This window comes from Manis javanica, chromosome 16 (assembly GCF_040802235.1).
Source record: "Manis javanica isolate MJ-LG chromosome 16, MJ_LKY, whole genome shotgun sequence".
Lineage (NCBI taxonomy): Eukaryota > Metazoa > Chordata > Mammalia > Pholidota > Manidae > Manis > Manis javanica.
In genome coordinates this window covers 20,303,602-20,324,779 of record NC_133171.1, presented here as the reverse complement: position 1 = coordinate 20,324,779, position 21,178 = coordinate 20,303,602, and the positions used below count along the sequence as shown (strand labels likewise).

At 40.4% G+C, this 21,178-nt stretch overlaps 1 protein-coding gene across 9 annotated transcripts in view; it reads left to right on the top strand.

Annotated features, from left to right (window-relative positions):
* The window catches only part of CARMIL1 (capping protein regulator and myosin 1 linker 1), a 330,496-nt gene that overhangs the window by 286,462 nt on the left and 22,856 nt on the right, over nucleotides 1–21,178 (top strand). For all 9 annotated transcript variants that reach the window (XM_073224193.1, XM_073224192.1, XM_073224191.1 and 6 more), the window contains 2 exons: nucleotides 13,199–13,265; nucleotides 13,499–13,695. In XM_073224193.1, coding sequence (XP_073080294.1) covers nucleotides 13,199–13,265; nucleotides 13,499–13,695 — 264 coding nt within the window. The remainder of the gene's footprint in view (nucleotides 1–13,198; nucleotides 13,266–13,498; nucleotides 13,696–21,178) is intronic.

The window sequence follows — 21,178 nt, the reverse complement described above, 5'->3', positions numbered from 1 at the left end:
TAAAAATCATAAACATGCTCATGAAGGCACAGAAAAATATTCAAGAACTCAGGGACGAATTTAGAACAAAGACTGAATCATTAAGAAATTCCATATCTGAAATGAAACATACAGTGGAGCGATATAAAAGCAGATTAGATGTAGTAGAAGAGATGGTAAATGGAATAGAAATTAGAGAAGAGGAATACAAAGAAGCTGAGGCACAGAGAGGAAAAAGGATCTCTAAGAATGAAAGAATATTGAGAGAAATGTGGGACCAATACAAACAGAAAAATATTCACATTATAGGATATAATGGACATGTTCCTAAGGCTACATAGCTGTCACCAGGGGAAATAAAACCACAGTAAAGAAAGTAGAACAATTAATTACTAAGCAGATGCAAAATCAAATCAACTACCCCCAAAGTCAGTCAAGGGATACACAGAGAGTACAGAATATGGTACCTAATATATAAAGAATGGAGGAGGGGAAAAAAAGAACCTTTAGGTTGTGTGGGTAATAGCATACTAGGTGAGTTAACTTAGACTGTTAGATAGTAAGGGAATTACCCTTGAACCTTTGTTAACTACAAATCTAAAGCCTGCAATGGCAGTAAGTACATACTTATCGATAATTACCCTAAATGTAAATGGTCTGAATGCACCAATCAAAAGATAGAGTCACTGAATGGAGTACGAAAAAGACCTGTCTATATGCTGCCTACAAGAGACTCACTTCAAACCCAAAGACATACAGAGAATGAAAGGAAAGGGATGGAAAAAAATATTTCATGCAACTAAGAAAAAAAGCAGGAGTTGCAGTACTTGTATCAGACAAAAATAGATTTCAAAACAAAGAAAGTCACAAGAGACAAAGAAGAACATTACATAATGATAAAGGGGTCAGTCCAACAAGACGATATAACCATTATAATTATCTGTGTACCCAACACAGGAGCACCTACATATATGAAACAAATACTAACAGAATTAATGGGAAAACAGAATGTAATGCATTCATTTTAGGAGACTTCAACACACCACTCACTCCAAAGGACAGATCAACTGGAAAGAAAATAAGTAAAGGGACAGAGGCACCGAACAACATATTAGAACAGATGGACCTAACGGACACCTACAGAACACTCCATCCAAAAGCAACAGGATACACATTCTTCTCAAGGGTGTATCTATTCTTAAGAATATATCATATGCTAGGCCACAAAAAGAGCCTCAGTAAATTCAAAAAGATTGAAATTGGACCAACCAGCTTCTCAGACCACAAAGGTATGAAACTAGATATAAATTATCCAAAGAAATTGAAAAATCCCACGAAAACATGGAGGCTTAATAACGTACTCTTAACTAATCAATGGATCAATGACCAAATAAAAACAGAGATGAAGCAATATATGGAGACAAATGACAACAATAATTCAATGCCGCAAAAATCTGTGGGATGCAGCGAAGGCCGTGCTAAGAGGGACGTACATTGCAATACAGGCCTACCTCAGGAAAGCAGAACAATCCTATCTGAACAGTCTAAACTCACAATTAATGAAAGTAGAAAAAGAAGAACAAATAAGGCCCAAAGTCAGTAGAAGAAGAGACATAATAAAGATTAGAGCAGAAATCAATAAAATTGAGAAGAAGAAAACAATAGAAAGAATCAATGAAAGCAAGAGCTGGTTCTGTGAGAACATAAACAGATAAACCCCTAGCCAGACTTATGAAGAAAAAAGAGAATCTACACACATAAACAGAGTCAGAAATGAGAAAGGAAAAATCACTAAGGACACCACAGAAATACAAAGAATTATGAGACAATACTATGAAAAATTATATGCTAACAAACTGGATAACCTAGAAGAAATGGACAACTTTTTTGAAGAATACAACCTTCCAAGGCTGACCCAGGAAGAAACAAAAAATCTGAACAGACCACTTATCAGCAACAAAATTGAATTGGTAATAAAAAAACTACCTAAGAACAAAACTCCTGGACCACATAACTTCACCTCTGAATTTTATCAAACAAACATTAAGTGAAGACCTAATACCCATCCTCCTTAATGTTTTCCAAAAAGAAGAGGAGAAAATATGTCCAAATTCATTCTATAAGGCCAGCATCACTCTAATACCAAAACCAGGCAAAGACACCACAAAAAAAAGAAAATTACAGACCAATATCCGTGATGAACAAAGATGCAAAAATACTCAACATCATGATCAAGTAGGATTTATGCCAGAGATGCAAGGATGATACAACATTCAAAAATCCATCAACATCATCCACCACGTAAGCAAAAAGGACAAAAACCACATGATCATCTCCATAGACACTGAAAAAGCATTCAACAAAATTCAACATCTGTTCATGATAAAAACTCTCAACAAAATGGGTACAGAGGTCAAGTACCTCAACATAATAAAGGCCATATATGACAAACCCACAGCCAACATCATACTGAACAGCAAGAAGCTGAAAGCTTTTCCTTTAAGATGGGGAACAAGACAGGGATGCCCACTGTCCCCACTTCTATTCAATATAGTTCTGGAGGTCCTAGCCATGTCAATCAGATAACACAAAGAAATAAAAGGCATCCAGATTGGCAAAGAGGAAGTTAAATCTGTCCCTGTTTGCAGATGACATGATATTGTACATAAAAAACCCTAAAGAATCCACTCCCAAACTACCAGATCTAATATCTGAATGCAGCAAAGTTGTAAACAAAATTAATACACAGAAATCTGTGGCTTTCCTATACACTAACAATGAACTAGCAGAAAGAGAAATTAACAAACCATTCCATTCACAATTGGATCAAAAAGAATATAATACCTAGGAATAAACCTAACCAAGGAAGTGACAGACCTATAGCCTGAAAACTATGGGACACTCATGGGAGAAATTAAAGAAGGTACCAATAAATGGAAACACACCCCATGTTCATGGACAGGAAGAATTAATATTGTCAAAATGGCCATCTTGCCTAAAGCATTCTACAGATTCAGTATAATCCCTATCAAAATAACAACAGCATTCTTCAATGAACTAGAGCAAATAGTTCTAAAATTTATATGGAACAACAAAAAATTCTGAATAGCCAAAGTAATCCTGAGAAGGTAGAATAAAGTGGGGGGGTGATTATACTCCCCAACTTCAAGCTCTACTACAAAGCCACAGTAATCAAGACAGTTTGGTACTGGCACAAGAGCAGACCCATAGACCAAATGGAACAGAGTAGAGAGCCCAGAGATAATCCCAAGCACGTATCATCAATTAATATATGATAAAGGAGCCATGGATATACAATGGGGAAGTGACAGCCTCTTCAACAACTGGTGGTGACAAAACTTGACAGCCACATGCAGGAAAATGAAACACTTATTGTCTAACCCCATACACAAAAGTAAACTTGGAATGGATCAAAAACATGAATGTAAGTCATGAAACCATACAACTCTTAGAAAAAAACATAGGCAAAAATCTCTTGAATATAAACATGAGCAACTTTTTCCTGAACGATCTCTTCGGACAAGGGAAACAAAATAAAAATGAAGAAATGGTACTACATCAAGCTAAAAACTTCTGTACAGCAAAAGACACCATCAGCAGAACAAAAAGGCATCCTACAGTGTGGGAGAATATATTTGTAAACATCATATCCAACAAGGGGTTAACATCCAAACTATTCAAAGAACTGACATGCCTCAACACCCAAAAAGCAAATAACATGATTAAAGAATGGATGGGGGATACAAAGAGACAATTCTCCAGATAAGCAATTCAGATGGCCAACAGGCACATGAAAAATTGCTCCACATCGCTAATTGTGGAAATGCAAATTAAAACCACAATGAGATATCACCTCACACCAGTTAGGATGGCCATCACTGAAAAGACTAAGAACAACAAATGCTGGTGAGGATGTGGAGAAATGGGAATCCTCCTATGCTGCTGGTGGGAGTGTAAACTAATTCAGCCATTGTGGTAAGCAATATGGAGGTTCCTCAAAAAACTAAAAAGAGCAATACCATTTGACCCAGGAATTCCACTCCTAGGAATTTACCCAAAGAAAAAAGCAACTTCTCAGTTTCAAAAAGACAGATGCACCCCTATGTTCATTGCAGCACTATTTACAATAGCCAAGATATGGAAGAACCTAAGTGTCCATCAGTAGATGAATGGATAGAGAAGATGTGGTACATATACACAATGGAATATTATTCAGCTATAAGAAGAAAACAAATCCTACCATTTACAACAACATGGATGGAGCTAGAGGGTATTATGCTCAGTGAAATAAGCCAGGCGGAAAAAACAAGTACCAAATGATTTCCCTCATTTGTGGAGTATAACAACAAAGCAAAACTGAAGGAACAAAATAGCAGCAGAATCAGAGACTCCAAGAAGGGCCTAGTAGTAACCAAAGGGGTGGGATGGGGGAGGGCAGGTGGGGAGGAAGGGAGAAGGGGATTGTGGGGTATCATGATTGGTGCACAGGGTGTATGATGGGGTCACAGGGAAGACAGTGTAGCTCAGAGAATACAAATAGGGCCTCTGTGGCATCTCACTACACTGTTGGACAGTAAGTGACTGCAATGGGGTGTGGGGGGGACTCAATAATAAGGGTGAATGTAGTAACCACATTGTTTTTCATGTTATACCTTCATGGGAGTGTATATCAATGATACCTTAATATAAATAAATAAATAAATAGCATACCAAAAACAAAAAAAGTAGATGTACTTGACTAAACAACTATCATAGTTGAAATTTTTGCGCATGTGATGAGGGCTGATGATCTGGGAGGCAAAATGGGCAGATTTGCCTGAATTGATGTGCTTCGAGGGAAACCTCTGATTTTCTTATATTTTTTAACTGAAAGAATAATGCCTGAATGGCAAATCCCTGTCTCCATGATTTTGTTAGAAGTGCTGAAATGCCTGGCAAAATACTTATATGTTTCTGGTTAATAGAGTATGTACCCACCCACTGTTCATAGTATTTTTTGATCCCTTATATGTGAGTTTCATGATGAAAGATATGAAGGTAGATGTGGTAGCAAGTTTCTGTGTCATTTTGGCTTCTTGGCCTGTGGGGTAAACGGCAGAATTCCCAGACTCTTAGGCCTGGCCTTGGTTCATTTGCATGTCAGTAGGTGTTTACCACTGCAGAGCCTCCTGTGGATCCGTGTGGAGAGGTGAAGAGAAAACAGCCCTTCTGTCTTCCCCTCCATTCCTGGTGGGGAATTGGTCTGCGTCTGCCAGTTACCAAGGACCCGCCCATGGAGTCCCAGAAGGGACTGGTGGGGGAAATAGCAAGTGGGGGCCACAGAGCATGAACCCTGGCGCGACGAGTCAGACAGAGCCGGGCCTGGGTAGTGACTGTAAGGCATAAAAGCCTTCCTCCCATCCCAGCTTTTCCCTTGACTTATTTCGGTTTCACTGGTTTCACAGGGGATTATCCCAGGCCGGGAACACCCTTTCCCCCAAAGCTACAGGCTTCCAAATATTGAGATGGCAAGTATTGTTGAATAGTTCGTGTGAATAATAACAGGTTCAAAACAGTTGCACATACAAAACAGCCCTGAGTTGCTTCAAGAATCTTTAAAGTTTCTTCACATATGTCATTACTGTGATCAGTTCCCACCTCCATACTGTTATGATCAAATATCAAATTGTTCCCTTTGTCATTGTTACCCATCAGGAGGTGGCCATTGTGGTGGTAATATATGGTCTTTCAAGTGAGCTGCTATTAGGGTATCTGTGGAGTAAGTCCAGGTGATCCGTAAACACTTAATGTGATCTCTGTAAGTGTTCCTATATAGGCTCTTTGAAGAGTTCCTACAAAATTACAAAGAAAGTGCCTTAAACACCCCAAATACCATATTCCCAATACCCTGCATTAACACATTAACATTAACACATAAGCATCTTCATTTTGCCAGTGTATTTTTTTGATACGATAATTTAAACTCTAGGAGCATAGGGACCTCACCTATCTTCGCTGCTCTTTCCCCATCTCTAAGAGAGCCAAGTATACAATTGGTGCTCAATAAATATTTGCTGAATCTTAATATAAAACATCACTGATAAAGTTAAGCCTCATTTGACCACTACTGACAGTCTCATTCTCCTGCCTCTTTCCACAGGTGTCGCTATCATGAGTTTGATTGGGTGCTTCCTGTTTATTTTGTATGTTTAAATACACATGCATTTACAAACAATATATAGTGTTTGTCTTAGAATTTACATTAATGATATGCCTTGTGTGTCTTTCTGAAGCTTGCTTTTTTCTCTCAGTATCATCTTCAGAGGTTTGTTCATGTTGCTGTATGTAAAATTGTTTTCCCTTTTTAACTGCTGTTGTGTCATATGAATGTACAGTTTTGTGCTTAAATAATGTGAGGGTTAGGGGCATTGAGCCCCTCCCCCACAGTTGAAAATCCACATGTAGCTTTTGACTCCCCAAAAACTTAACTACTAAATAGCCTACTATTGATTGGAAGCCCTACTGATAACATAAGCAGTCAATTAACACATATGTTGAATGTTATGTGTATTATATATCATTCCTACAATAAAGTAAGCTAGAAAAGTTATTAAAATTATAGAGAAAATACATTTATAGTATGTACATAATTTATTGAAAAAATCTGCATATAAGTGGACCCATGAAATTCAAACCTGTGATTTTCAAGGGTTAACTGTACTCATTTTAGTTATCTATTTCCCTATTTGATAGGCTTTTGAATTGTTCCAGCTTTTTGCTATTATAAATCTACTACTTAATGTATGCTTTACTCCCAATCCTTTCTTGGGAATAGAAAAATGAAAAAAGTGATAATATTATTGTTACTGCTCATAGCCACTACCAATTATTGAAGTACTGTGAGGTCATCGAATGGCAGTAGAACGCTAGGCTCTGTGCTAAGTACTTTATGGTCATTATCATATTTAATCCTCCCAACAGTTTATTTTACAAACTAGAAAACTAGGTCCAACCTCACAAAAACATTGGCTAAAGCTCTACAACCCCTGAAGCGGCAGGTCCAGGATTCGAGCTCAGGTTCTGGAAGCCGGATCCCTGAGCATGAGGCCTGCTCTTGAAAGAGAATGACCTCTCTTCACCCACTGGCTCTCTCATCCCGATGGGGAGATGTTCTGGAAGTCACTGTGGATAAGTTCCGAACAGTGTGTAGATGGAGAAGAGGAGTGAACCAATGACCTTCATTCCATTGAAAGGTCGAATTGTTTCCATGGTTTCTCACTTCATAGGAACTTTTTTTTGCTTGCCTGTCATTTTAGGAGTTGAACCGATTGAGTTTCCTCACCTGCAGTTAGGACCTTTAGGTGGATAATTGGGACAGAGTACTTGTTTTGTTGAATTGACCCTTCACAAAAAGCTGTAACTCTCTTATGTATGTATCCGTAGTCACATCTCTAAAGAAGCTTTTGAGAGGATGTGTTTTAAGACAGGGGCAGGTGTCTTTATTCCAGACAATTCAAGAATATTTGAAAATATATTTTTACTTTTTCACCTTTGATTTAGCAAGGCTGTTTTCAGTATGACTTAATGTGTCCTAAAATGAGGTATATTTGAAGAAAATTACCTATAAAGTATGAAATTAGAAGCCTGGAGGCTTAGACTATTTCAAGACATTGCTGATAGAAGCCTTTCTGATAAATAAGAATGGCTTGTGATGGTGATGGTGGTGGTGGTGGTGGTGAGGGTGATGGTGGGGATGTGATGGTGGTGGTAGTGATGGGGGGTATGGTGGTGGTGGTGATGGGGGGATGGTGATGGTGGTGATGTGATGGTGGTGGTGGGGATGGGGATGGTGGGGATGTGATGGTGGTGGTGGGGGTGGTGATGTGGTGATGTGATGGTGATGGTGGTGATGTGGTGGTGAGGGTGGTGGTGGTGGTGGTGGTGGGGAGGGTGATGGTGGTGATGTGATGGTGATGGTGGTGATGTGATGGTGATGGTGGTGATGTGATGGTGGTGGTGGGGAGGGGGATGGTGGGGATGTGATGGTGGTGGTGGGGATGGGGATGGTGGGGATGTGATGATGATGGTGGTGATGTGATGGTGGTGGTGGGGGTGGTGATGTGGTGGTGATGATGGTGATAATGGTGGTGGTCATGGGAAATTCTTTTTGTGTACCACCTTTCCTCTGAAGAGACCCAAACTGTTTACATTCTGAAATTGAGGAGCCCTGTATTTTCATCCTGTTGTATATTGAGAAAAATCAACATACAGAAAATACGAAACAGAGAAAATGAGGAAAAAATGTCAACCCTGGGTAGATGGTGTAGGGGCCTTCCCCGGGATGTGTTTTCAGGAAACTTGGAAAAGATTATCCTGACACACACCCCACCCCCCTCCAAGAATACTTGGCTTTCACAAGCCTGGTATTCTACAACTAGACTTCTTGTTTTTTGTTGTTTTTAAACATTCTTTTATAAATTTTCAGCATATTGAGAAGATGTCCTAACAACTGTTAATGATGATCAATGAGGTTTTAAAAATTATTTAATTAATTGGAGATTTAACGTGAAATGCAGGTAACCAGAATTCCCACTAAGGTATGAAAGTGTCATCCACATTCAGTCGCACTGTGGGTAGGTGCCCGTGCTGGGACCTGGCACCAGATCCTTTCCTGAAGGGTTTTAATGACTGAGGGGGAGGGAAATCAAAGCTACTTCATCATGACGGGCAGTGGGGACCACAGAGCGATGTAAAAGAGCCCCAGAAGGAACACTTACACATGACTGTGGACACCCTCCTCACGTCGTTGCTGGGACTGGCCCTGTTACCCAGGAACCCAAACCTGCAGGGCTTTTCCACATCCGTCCAGTGTTCTGTCCAGGTGCCTTTGGACTTGACGACGTCTTCCTCCCCAGATGGGGTTAATACCTTAGAGGGTTTGCAGATGGCATTTCGCACATTCTTGATTAACAAGAGAGGTCGTATCTCTAAGAGTTTCTGCAGTTTTGTAGCTGTAATTACGCTTCTTACAAAAAGCTAGATTGGATGCCTCAAGCCAATAATATTTTGGCCTTATTCTTTCCTTATTCCTTTGCTATGAAGGCTTTTTATGTAGCTTTTCTGCTTGTTTGTGGATGGTGTCTCTCCCCCCCTTTCTTGTGATGCTGTTGCTTTATCTCTCTTCCATTCATGTTTTTTTCCTTCCTTTTTGCTGCATGGAGACTCTCTGCTGTACAAGTGTAAGTACTTCTTGGTGGCTGTGCAGCTCCTGGCTGTACTAGTTCACATTCTTGTGCTCCGCTGGCTTCCTTGCTGCCCAGCTGATCTCCCAGGGTGTGTGCTGTCCTCGTCCGTCTGTGATCCTGCGTGAAATAGGCAGCGATTTAGAGACAAGACTGGAGTTTACAAGATGGTTCAACTAGCAGAACAGGCGATGAATTTCACGTAACCCCAGCCATGTGTCTGAAAGCAGGGGCAGTGCTGATGAAGCGGGTTATGCACATTCAACAGGAGAAAAGTGCTTATTCCTTTCATGTAAAAAAAAATTTTTTTTTAAGACATGATTATTTAAACTTCAGGGTTTTTCTAATTTTTGTCATATTGCTTATTTCCTAGAGTTAATGAAAATCAAGATCGTGATTTGCTTTTTGTATTAGAATTTTACCAATTTGCTTCCCAACTATTTGGATTTTGTTAGCCAACTCTCTTGTTTGTTTTGCTTTTTTAACCTCAGGAAAAAGAAAAATAGCGATTCTTGAGCTTGGAGTGAGAGTGTTGTTTATTATTCTTTGTGCAAACCTGGTGAAATGAACAAGGAAATTACTGTCCTATTTTTGTAGTGATAGGAACAATTTAACACTTGCTTTTAAGAAAATCAGTATGTCTAGGAATTATACATTAAACATGAGTTGACCAGGAAAAAAAAAATGATCTTGTTTGTAAGGTTCCAACATTAGTCCTTAACTTGTGGTAAAAGTGGAAGTACCACTATTGAGCTACATAGAGAATAGTCTTAAAAGAATTATAAAAATTGGATCAAATGATAAGGTTTCTGAGCAATGTAGACATTATGTCACTTTTGGACTCCTAGAGCGCAGGGCCTTGCATTTCATTCACACTCTGCCATGGTGGGGATTTTCTGATGGCTTGTGATGTCAAGATGAGAAAGAAGTTTTAGGTTTAGAGTTTTCCTTCTAAAGTTACATTTTAAAGGGTTTAACACATTAAGAGTATGTAATTCATACTTCCTGAGGGTGTGAATATTGAAAATTACTTCTTTTTACTTATAAAATGCATTATTAATGGTAAAGTAATTTTATCCAGGCCTGAAGTAATAGTGGCCAGTGTTAATGATGAATCGATGTGAGAAAGGTCCACTTGCTGTGTATACATTTCCTGCTTCAGTCGCTGAACACCTTCATCCAATGGGCACTTTGTGATTTCTCTGATTAGAAAATACTTAGGCCTTGACAGATGTTCAAGGAAGGGAATGAGGACTAAGAAAGAGTCTGAGAAAACTAGCCCTTTCATTGTTGTACAAGAGAGTTAACAGTTCTGAAGAGGATGGTTATATCCCAAGATGCTATTTATCTAACAGGTATATGGGGAGGGGGAAGGAGGGCGGCTTGTAAACCAGATTTCTAGAGAAACATGGAATATTTGTTCCTAACTGTACAGTTCGGTGGATAATCACAGCTCACATTTACATTTCCTCCTGCCTTACATTTATATGTAGAGGGATCATAACAATAAGCTAATAAAATCAAGCAAGTCCATATTTTTCTATAAAACTGTTAAGGAAGAAAAAATTCTCAAGAAAAGAAAAAATGAGAGAAAATAAGATTCATTCATATTTTTCTTACCATTGCTATACTTAAACCCCGTGAAAAAAGAGATTATAAAATAGTTAATCCATGAAAAGGAAAATGTATAAAATTGGTCTTCATTCTTTATACCAAGCTTAAAACCTAGCCTGATTTCAAGTCCTGCTTATTTTAGCAAAAGACCATCGGTCCTGTCCAAACATGGCAAGACTTCAAAACTGACAGACATGTTAAATACAGTATGAGTTTTACGTGAAATGCAATTAGAAGGTATTTGCACTTTTAAAGAGCATTTGAAATAAAGGAACGCGTTGAAAATGCATGAGGCGCATCTTCCTGATATACAAATTTTATAAACTAGGCTTTGAGGCATTAGAAAGCTAGACCAAAAAGAGCAAGTTAGTTCCCCTTTGATGTGAACCGTCAAAAAATGCTGATGATTTTGCACGTTTCTCCATATGTCTATAAAATTAGGTTGAACTTAATGATCCATTTATAGATGGGCATAGGTTTGTAAATGTGTCTCTTTATATCTTTCATATTATTCATATATATATGATTGTATATGCTATATGTAACTCTACATACCTTTTCACATGCTATATTTGAAATGTCATGATGGTCATATGTTTTACATGTATTTGGTATGTGTTACAAAGGTTAAGTAGGAAAACCTGAGCCACATGATTTTTGCCCATGGACACTCTTTGTATAACATCTAAGTAAGAGTCACAGGAAAGAATTTTGGAAGACATCTTCGTTTCATGTATTTTTAAAATTTATTCATAACTCTCTTAATGAATTGGCTGGAAATTATATCCAAACTACTTCTTGAGCCTTTTGCCTATCATGGTTGGGTACAAAGTGGATAGAATACTGAAGAAATTTCCTTGACTAAATACAGCATATATTTTAGTAGTTTGTGTCTCCCAAGAATTAAGTATTTTTAGAGGTTTTACTTCTGAATAGACCAGAAAGGTGACGTCACTACCTTATACTGCCAACTGCAAGGTCAATTTGGGGGAGAACCTTGAAACTGGATTCCTTTTTAGTCTCATTGGATTGACTGTGGTTTTTTTTGAACCCAAAAAAGCGTGTTGCTTCATTAATAGATATTCCTCAGATTGTCCATCTTTAATAGAAGTTTGAAAGAACCAAATCAGCAATTTTCATTGTGTATTTCAGGAAGACCGTATGGATTTAAGTACAATTGCTCTCTCAGCAAAAGTAAGAGCAGAAGAATGTCACTATTAAAACTGGCATAAAATTGTCAAAACTCTTAAGCTGTTTGCTTTAAGCATCGGTATGAACTGATTCATTCTTTGAACCAAAGGAAGTTTATCAACCTTGTGGATTCTTTTCTTTGAGAAAGCCTTAAATGACAACCTGTTAAATTAAATGAAAGTCTACAAACTAAATTCTTTCAGTTATGTTATCTCTTAGTTTACACAAACACAAGTTTCTAGTATCAAACCAGTTAAAGTCCATCCATCTGTATGTTGGTAACGAATGGTGTGGTAGGAGGGATGCTGGGCTGGCCTTTGAAAGGGGCTGTTCCTCTTTCCTCTCCTGCTGATACCTTGAACGGGAACCTATCTCATCTCCGTGACTCAGTTTCATCAAGTTTGTGTAGGAGATGACCAGGGTTCCCTCCTGCTTTTACGTGTATGGTCCTATTTGTGGAAGAAGCTAACGCCTTGCATAGGTTTGTCTTTACATAATCAGCAGCTGGCACCAGTGCTAGAAAAGTGCTCTTAGGAAGCTTTGGCTGTGGTTTGGGTTTTGGACTCATTTTTTAAAGGTCCAGCAGGATCAACGACGTCTTACAGGGGAGCAACAGCAGATACAGAACTCCAAATCATGGCGGCTTTTTCCTAATTAGTTTTTGCCCGTGATGTAAAGATCAAAATCTTGGTGACAGAAATGTGGAACAAAACAAACTACTTATATCATTAAAGTGACAGAGTTCTCTTTTGCTTACATTGATGTTGCTGTGATAAAGAACAGTAAATGCTTGTCAGTTTTTAGTGACTGATGTTTACAATCTCTCAATCTTTTTTATATCCATTTTAACATGTGTAGCTTGGAGTTAAATTCTGTATCATTCCTTGTTCTTTTCAGCCATATAAATAGAATTTAACTGATCAGGGCTGGGGGAAGAAGAAAGAAGCTGGGTATCTTATTTGAAAAAATTATAAATATTAAGAACGTATCGGTTAAGTTTTCTCAGTCAGGCTGTCTGATGTTACCTGCCATCTGCTAATGAAGTGAAAAAAATAATGAGCATAAACTGTTGATCCCAAATCTTCCCCTTGCCCCCTTGAGATGTTTCTGAAATTTGAAAGGCAAGTTTTCTGTGATTACCTGTCTCAGTGCCTTCTTTATCTTATTGCTAGATAACTCCTAAATCCAAACGGAAGAGTATCCATAGCCGAATGCTGCGGCCTGTTTCCAGGGCCTTTGGTGAGTATTTTGCTAATGCCGATCATTTCCTTGTAACTATACCCTCATCAAGAAACACAGGCCCCTCAGGGATGTTTCTCAGGGATGCCCTATATGAGCAGCTACTGAGAAAGGGAGTTAAGTGATTTTTGAATGTAGGTTTGCTGTTCTGTGATAGAACTGAGAAGACTTTTGGGAATTCTTTAATCCATCTCTCTGCAAAAAGCTTTGGCCTTGGCTTTACTGTATTTTAGAAATGGAGTTTGATCTGGATAAAGCGCTGGAAGACGTGCCGATTCACGTAGAAGACCCTCCTTTCCCCGCCGTCAGACAAGAGAGGCGGAGCTCAGGATTCGTTTCTGAGTTGCCCTCTGAAGAAGGGAGGAAGCTGGAGCACTTCACCAAGTCGCGGCCGAAGCGGGATAGGAAGCAGAAGCCCACCCAGGCAGCGGTAGGTGGACGGAGAGGCCCTGTCTCCGCCCTTCCCCTTTTCTCCTTGGGAAAGTCTTGCTGAAGTGCCTTGCATTACGTGAAAAGAGACGCGATGAAGAGAATAGAAGCTCTTCATGAGATACTCATGCAAAATATCTCCATTGGGTACTCGACAATTTTAGAAAAGATAATGCTGTCAGGTTACCAACTCTTCAGAACAGAGCTGCCTTTGAACTTCTTCGACAGTCAGGAGTGTGAAATAAATAGGCAACATCTGTGGAATTTTATAGTGTCTGAGTGTAAGAAGATGGGAAAAATAGGTACTAAAGAATTTATTTATAATCAAAAATTGGTTTGCATTTGGTTTTGACCTGGTCTGGTGCCTTTGCTTTTGATGACCTGTAACGTGACATCATGGTCAAGAGGTCGTACGTAGGACAGCTGTGCTGGTGGTGTGATGGCTCACTCCCTTCAGTCAGACTTTATGAAAAAGTCTGTGCCTCTTATCTTTCCTCCTTATCTTCCTGTCTCCCTGCTACCCACCGAAACCTTCATTCTGTACCTCTCCCCCCGCAACACCGCCCTGCCGGGGCCACTCCTGGCCCAGTCCTGCAGCCACTCCTCAGCTATCACCGTCTTGCCTCAGCCATTCCTTGGCATAGAAAGCGCCACCCTTCTTGAAAGGTAATTTCCTACAGGACCTCTGAGTCATCACCCTCTTCTCCCCACCCACCTTTCCAGGGATGCCTCTGCAGTTTTCCCTGCCTGGCTTTTGAATGTATTATTTGCTGTCTGGGTGATGACATCTAAATCCGTGGTTACACGCTCTCTGTTGTTGACCAGCGACCTCTCTGCTGAACTCCAGATGCGAGGAGTCTCCGGTCTCCTGAGCTTGAATTGCTCAGAGCCTCTCAGGCTGAACAGATTCAGAACTGGGAGCTTGTCTCTCTGTAATCCTGCCCTTCTCCTTCTATCCCCTGCCCCTCAGGGAGCCACCAGTTTCAAATTAGAAACCTGGGTGTGATCCTGAATACCAGCCCCCCACGCCAACCCCAGCCTGCTCTCCCCTTCCTCCTCGTCACCCCTGCCGTCCCTCCCTCCTGTTCTGTTTCCATCTCAGTGGGGCAGCGTTTTTCTTACTGCTTCCCTTCCACTCTCCTTCTCCCCTCCATGCACACCGCCTCGGCTGACCGCTACTCATCCTTCAGATCTCTACTGAGGCAGCACTTCTTTCAGGAACCCTTGTCTGTCTCTGCCTCTGTGCTCCCACGGGGTGGTCCTGTGACTGCAGGGAAGGTCATTCTCAGAGACTAGATGTGCACAGTGCACAGCCTGAGCAACCTTCTGTGGAGGCTGTGGTTCCTCCAGTGCCTGCTCTTTACTCTGCTACAGCTTCAGTGTTCTAGTCTAAGCACTCTCTCCGCATCTGCAATCTCTGTGTGGGAAGGCACACAGTTCATTAGCCATGGTTCTATGCTCGATGCTCAGGATATGTTTGGAATATAATAGGTGTTCAGCAGTATTCATTCGATGATACTATGACTAGAGACATTGATGGATAAAGGTCACCACGGATTGTCTGTGTGGTCAGTCATTTACTCTACAGGATCAGGCTAGTTGTGTTTAGTTTATTTCTCTCATCTGAGTCTGAATAGCTTGACATTGCTTCAAAAAAATGAAAAACATTTTTAGTGCATTTTTTTCTGATTTACTTGATTTTTAACTTGTTAGTGCACTACTACATATTCTTAAAGCAATAAACTTTTTATTCTCTTTTTTTAAATAAGGAAAAGGCCTTTTCAGATAGGCAAGAGACAACCTCCCACACTAGACTCTAAATGATTACTAAATAAATGGTTCCTCTTTGGGTCTTTCCATGTCGAGAGTCCTGCTTGTATGTGAAATGATGGTTCAAGTTTACCCTTGACTAAGTCAGCGACCTATGGACAGAGAATGTTGTGTACTTTTTTCTTTACACATTTAAAAAAGAAGAAGAAGGAAGCAAGTATGACAGAGTTCTGGTGGAGGAATGTGCTAGATGCACCCTAGTGAGAGTTAAACCTCACCCACAGTGACGCCGGGACTCGGGACAGCGCACCTGAGGCTGTCCTGTCCTCGGGACTCAGTGGCACAGCGTGTGTCCTACGATAAGGGATTGTGACCATGGGTTACATACGTGTAATTTCTTCCCTGCGGCTTTGTGGACTGAGCACAGCTTGCTTTTCCTCCAGTCCGTACTGAAAATATGCTTACTTCCTTATGGTTTCCCAGTGCCTGTGGCTCTGGGGAACCTGCACATCTGACAGCTCTGGGAAGCTGCCACACAGGCACAGCAGCCACACCTTCCAGTGGAGAATGAGGAGGTCACAGCTTAAATTCTTTACTGGTATTCTTCACAGCGATCATTTAACGCCGTCATCGTTTTCTTTTTGTTTGTGTGCTAGGATCGTGTAGACTCAGTCCCCTCTAAGTCTCTTTCAGCTTTTGTAGGGCTTGTCCTTGACATCCAATGTCTCTAATGAATTTTCTAGTTGTCAGAATGCTCAAAGCTAAGGTCTGGACAGTTTTTACATTCAATGTTTCTGCCACCAAATGTGTGGGTTCCCTTACTCCTCCAACCACCACCACCACCAATTAATTATTCAACTATCTGGACACCAATTTGGTGTCCTACAATTCAATTCAATTCTGACACTAACTACCTGGAGTTAATGTAGACCCCACAGGTTAAGGGGTCCATGGTGCCCCCACTTCAGACTCCAGTCCCGGGATGCCACCTGTACTTCAGACCCTACTGGCTATAAATTCAGTGGGGGTCCCAGGACACGTCCCTATGTTGGGGGAGGCGTTGTGTATTTTCCTCCGTCCTTTGTCCCCACCACAACAAAGAATTGAAGGGCAGAGACACAGTAGTGGAGCAGAGTAAAAGTTTTACTTAAAATTACTTGAAGGGAGAGAAAGTACAGGCAACCTCAGGGAGGAGAGGCACCATGAAAGATTGGAGAGAGAAAGTTTAAGGCTACACACTTAGAAAGTACAGGCAACTTCAGAGAGAGGAGCGCACGGACAGGTTTGGGGTTCCCCCTTTTAAGGATTTTTCTGGAATGTGACAAAGAGCTAGGGGTGTGGACTTGTTAAGTGGTCTCAAGATGTTCATCTTTGGTGAGAAATTAAGTTTCTCATCAGTCCTTCCATGATTCTGCAAAATTAGCTTAACACAAGAAATTTACTTTCTGATGCCCTCCCAGGATAGCAGCTTCCTGGTCTGGGAGCACATCAGTCAAGACTGCCTGCCCTGCCTCCACGGTGGGCTGAGTTATTGTCTGTTTGCTAAAGAGTATGTTAAGAATCTTACTTCTTAACTTCTTGGGTTTTAAAATGTAATTGTAGTTTTAAGGTGGAATTTTTCCTGTTTTTATTATGCTTTTTATAGCTGGGGCTTTTAGCAGGCTAAAGGAAATTTTACAGTGGCAGGACCTAAGTGACACAATGAAGACATGGGTTGTGCTGAGATACTTCTCTTTCTCTGGGGAGTATTCAGACACTCCAGGCCCAGTTGCTTCTGGCCTTTTGAGCTTTAACTGATTGACTCATTGACTCTGAGTCTTCCTGGCTCTCTAGTTTTAACTGGTCAACATTAGAGTCCTTTCTAGTGGGCTTTATGGCCTTATTTTCTTTCTACCCCTGCTCATGCCTATTTTCCTGCCTAACACCTAGGTCTGATAATTTGCTAGAATGGCTCACAAAACTCAAGAAGATACTTTACTTACTATTATTGATTTATTATAAAGGATACAGCTCAAGAACAGCCAGATGGAAACGATGGGTAGGGGGTGCCACCCTCCCAGCCCCTTAGTGTGTTTGCCAACCCCAAAGCATTCCACACCTTGTCACTTAGGAGTTGTTGTTTTTTTTAATTAAAGTATCATTGATATACAATCTTACGAAGGTTCACATCAACAATATTGTGGTTTCAACATTCACCCATATTATCAAGTCCCTCGTCACCCCCGCGTTGCCGTCACTGCCCGTCAGTGGAGTAAGACGCTGTAGAGCCCGTACTTGTCTCCACACTGTGCTGCCTCCCCCGCGACCTGCCTGTATCGTGATTGCGAATCAGGTCACTCAGGAGCTTTAATGGACATGCCGTTAAGAGGCATGGTTAATTAAACCATTGGTCATTGGTAATTGACTCAAGCTCTAATCCACTCCCCTCCCCAGAGTCAGTGGGTGGGGCTGAAAGTTCCAGCCCTCTTATTACGCGGTTGGTTTCCCTGACAGCCAACCCCAATCCTGAAACTACCCAGGGGCCGACCCAGGAGCCACCTTTTAGCATAAACTCAGGTATGGTTGAAAGGGGCTTGTTATAAATAACAAGATATGTTCCTGTTACCTCTATCGTGCAGACCATTCTAAGAGTTTTAGAACCTCACTACCAGGAACTGGGCACAAAAAACAAATATATACATTTCTTAGTGTATCACACAAGCTAGTAAGTGCCAACATGTCAATTTCTACTGGGCCAAAATAATGTTGCAGCTATTGATTTTTGTGCCAAAAGTATACAAATAAATATGTAAATATGAAGAGTAGACAACTTAGTTTTTTAAAAAAACTAAGTAAAAATTTAATCTTGGGTCAAACAATAGTTATTCTAAACTACCAGACGTTTTATGAATAATTGACATAGACATCTTACCTATACATTTTAAGTCTTTACCAAACCTCTCCAAAAACATCCCCAATCTATTTTTAATAATGAGATAAAATATTCAATTTCTTATTTTTTCATTTCATCAATGTAAATATAAGAACTTCTACACACTACATTATGGCTGATGAGCCCATAGAATTTAAAATCCATCTTTTCCAGGGTGGAAAATGAGGAGGGAAGGTAATATGCTAGGGCCTTGATATTTCGGTGTATTTCTTCCTCACACCATAGTCCAATGTGGGTGCACCTGGTCAGGGGATCACTTGCTCACACCATAGTCCAATGTGGGTGCACCTGGCCAGGAGATCACTTGCTCACACCATAGTCTAATGTGGGTGCACCTGGCCAGGGGATCGCTTGCTCACACCATAGTCCAATGTGGGTGCACCTGGCCAGGGGATCGCTTGCTCACACCATAGTCTAATGTGGGTGCACCTGGCCAGGGGATCACTTGCTCACACCATAGTCCAATGTGGGTGCACCTGGCCAGGGGATCACTCAGGCACCCAAGCTGCTTCCGTCCGGGGCTCAGCCTCCTCTGTGGTCTTTGGAGTCCTAGCCATTCACCTGGAGGGTGACATGACGCACTAAGGCTCACACCCACGAGGTTTGATGGGCCAGGTCTGAAAGATGAACTTCATTGTCATCGGAATACCATTAGCCAGGACTTGTCCCATGGCCATCCAACCACAGGTGAGCCTGAGAAACACATTCTCAGGGATGAAGGAGTGTGAACTTGGGCTTCCCATTCCCTGCCAGTCAGCTGTTGCTGCTCCTGCTTTCACCTGCCCTGACTACAGGTGAGCGTGTTCCCTAAAGGAAAACCACTGAAAAATCTGCAGAGAAGAATGGACTGGGCTTTAGGGAACTTCCAAGCTTCTAGTCCTCATCTCGCACTGAAAGAGTTTTAAGACCATCTGCTCATTATTCAAGGGAGCATGAGGTCCAGGACAAGTACCTGATCGGGCTATGATCATCCCATGAGTCATTCTGATATACCGTACAATGGCTGCACTTTGCTTGATATGTCAATGTTAATCAGTTTCCCAATGTGTTTTTGGTATGGCCCCGTGTTACTTGGCCCAGTGATGAAAGAAACCATCTCTAATTAAAATTGACTAAATACTAGATATTCAGTTTTCTCCTACATGCTCTGAATCGCAGTATCACAAGGCTAGAAGGGATTTTGAAGTCATCTTGTCCTCATCAGGTACTTAAAAAGCTCTACATGGCCAACAGTTGACCAGTCTGTCCATCTTGGCCTCTTTCTCTGATGCAGACATTTTATAAAAGCTCTTAACTATTAGCAAATTATTTTTTATGTGGTGGTAGAATCTATCTTTATAATTTTAACTTAACCATCTTGTACCTGTCATCTGCAGTGGTACATGTTACTTAAATCTCTTCTACTTCGCAGACTTGTAAATATTCGTGGGTCATTAGTAGATCTTCCTTCTCTAATCTGAATTTCCTAAGCTCTTTCAATGTTCTTTATAGGATACTGTCTGGAATCCATTTACAATTCTTTATTACTCTTTTCTGAATAAATTGCATTGTGGCCCCAAAAACAAAATAGAGTACTTTAGCAGGATCTAGCCATATCACCTCCCTCTTTCTAAATACTTCTCTTTATTCAACCACAGATTGTATTCACTTTCTTTAACAGCTGCTATGAGTTGTACTCTCAGGCAGGCCTGTGATCTGTATTCATAAGCATATTTCAGACAGAGGTAAAGGGGGTACATGTATCAGGAAATCTGAACTAGCCAGAAGTCCTGGTATGCTTCTTGTTACACTGGCCAGCAATGAACCGTATTTCCAGCCCCAGCTGCAAGAGTATCTGGGAAGATAAGTATTTCAGTCGGTCACACTGATTCTCCAAATAAGTCAGGGTTTGGTCACTGAGTGAAGCGGTGACTAGACACTGGGTAGACGTGGTGGACACGTAGCCATTTCTGATGTCAGCTACTCAGTGGAGAAAGCTTCCTTCCTAGTTTGCTAGTTTTTTTTCAGTGAATGGTGGTTTAATTAGATATTTTTCAATATTTATGGAAACTGATAATTTTTTTTCTCTTTTAATGTACTGTTTTGGTAAATCATATTAACAGATTTTTCTGATGTTTTACCATTCTTGATCATGATATTTTTGCTTTGTTTTAATATACTGCTAGGCTTGGTTTATCCTATTTTATTAGGAATGTTTCACTGTGTGCATAAATGTGAGCGACCTATATTTTTTCTTTTTTCTCTTTCTTGTGTAGACTATTTGGGTTTCAAAATTACACTACCTTAATAAAATTAGTTGGGAAACTCTCTCCTTTCCTATTCTCTGTAACAGTGTGCACATAATAGAGATTTTCTGTTCCTCTCCTGGGGAGCCGGGTGGGCCTGATGTGTTGTCTGTGAGCTGTTTGTATGTGATGCTTATAGATTTCTTACTAGGGTTTGATCTCTTTTTCTGTAGATCTATTCAGATAACCTAATTCTTCCTGAGACCATTTATGGTAATTTATATTTTTCTAGGATGTTGTCCACTTAGTCTAATTGTTCATTTAGTTGTTTACAGAATTCTTTTAAGATTTTAATCTCTTCTGTATTAATAGTTATGTCACATTTTTTTCATTTCTAATATATTGCCTCTTAATTTTGCAAGGTTGTCTCTTCTATTGTTTTCAAAGTCAGCTTTTAGTGTTAGTCCTCCCAAATTTATTAATTGTCTTATCTTTTTATTATATTTCCTTCATTTTACTTCTTTTAGATTATTTCCTGACTTGATAGTTTAACTCTC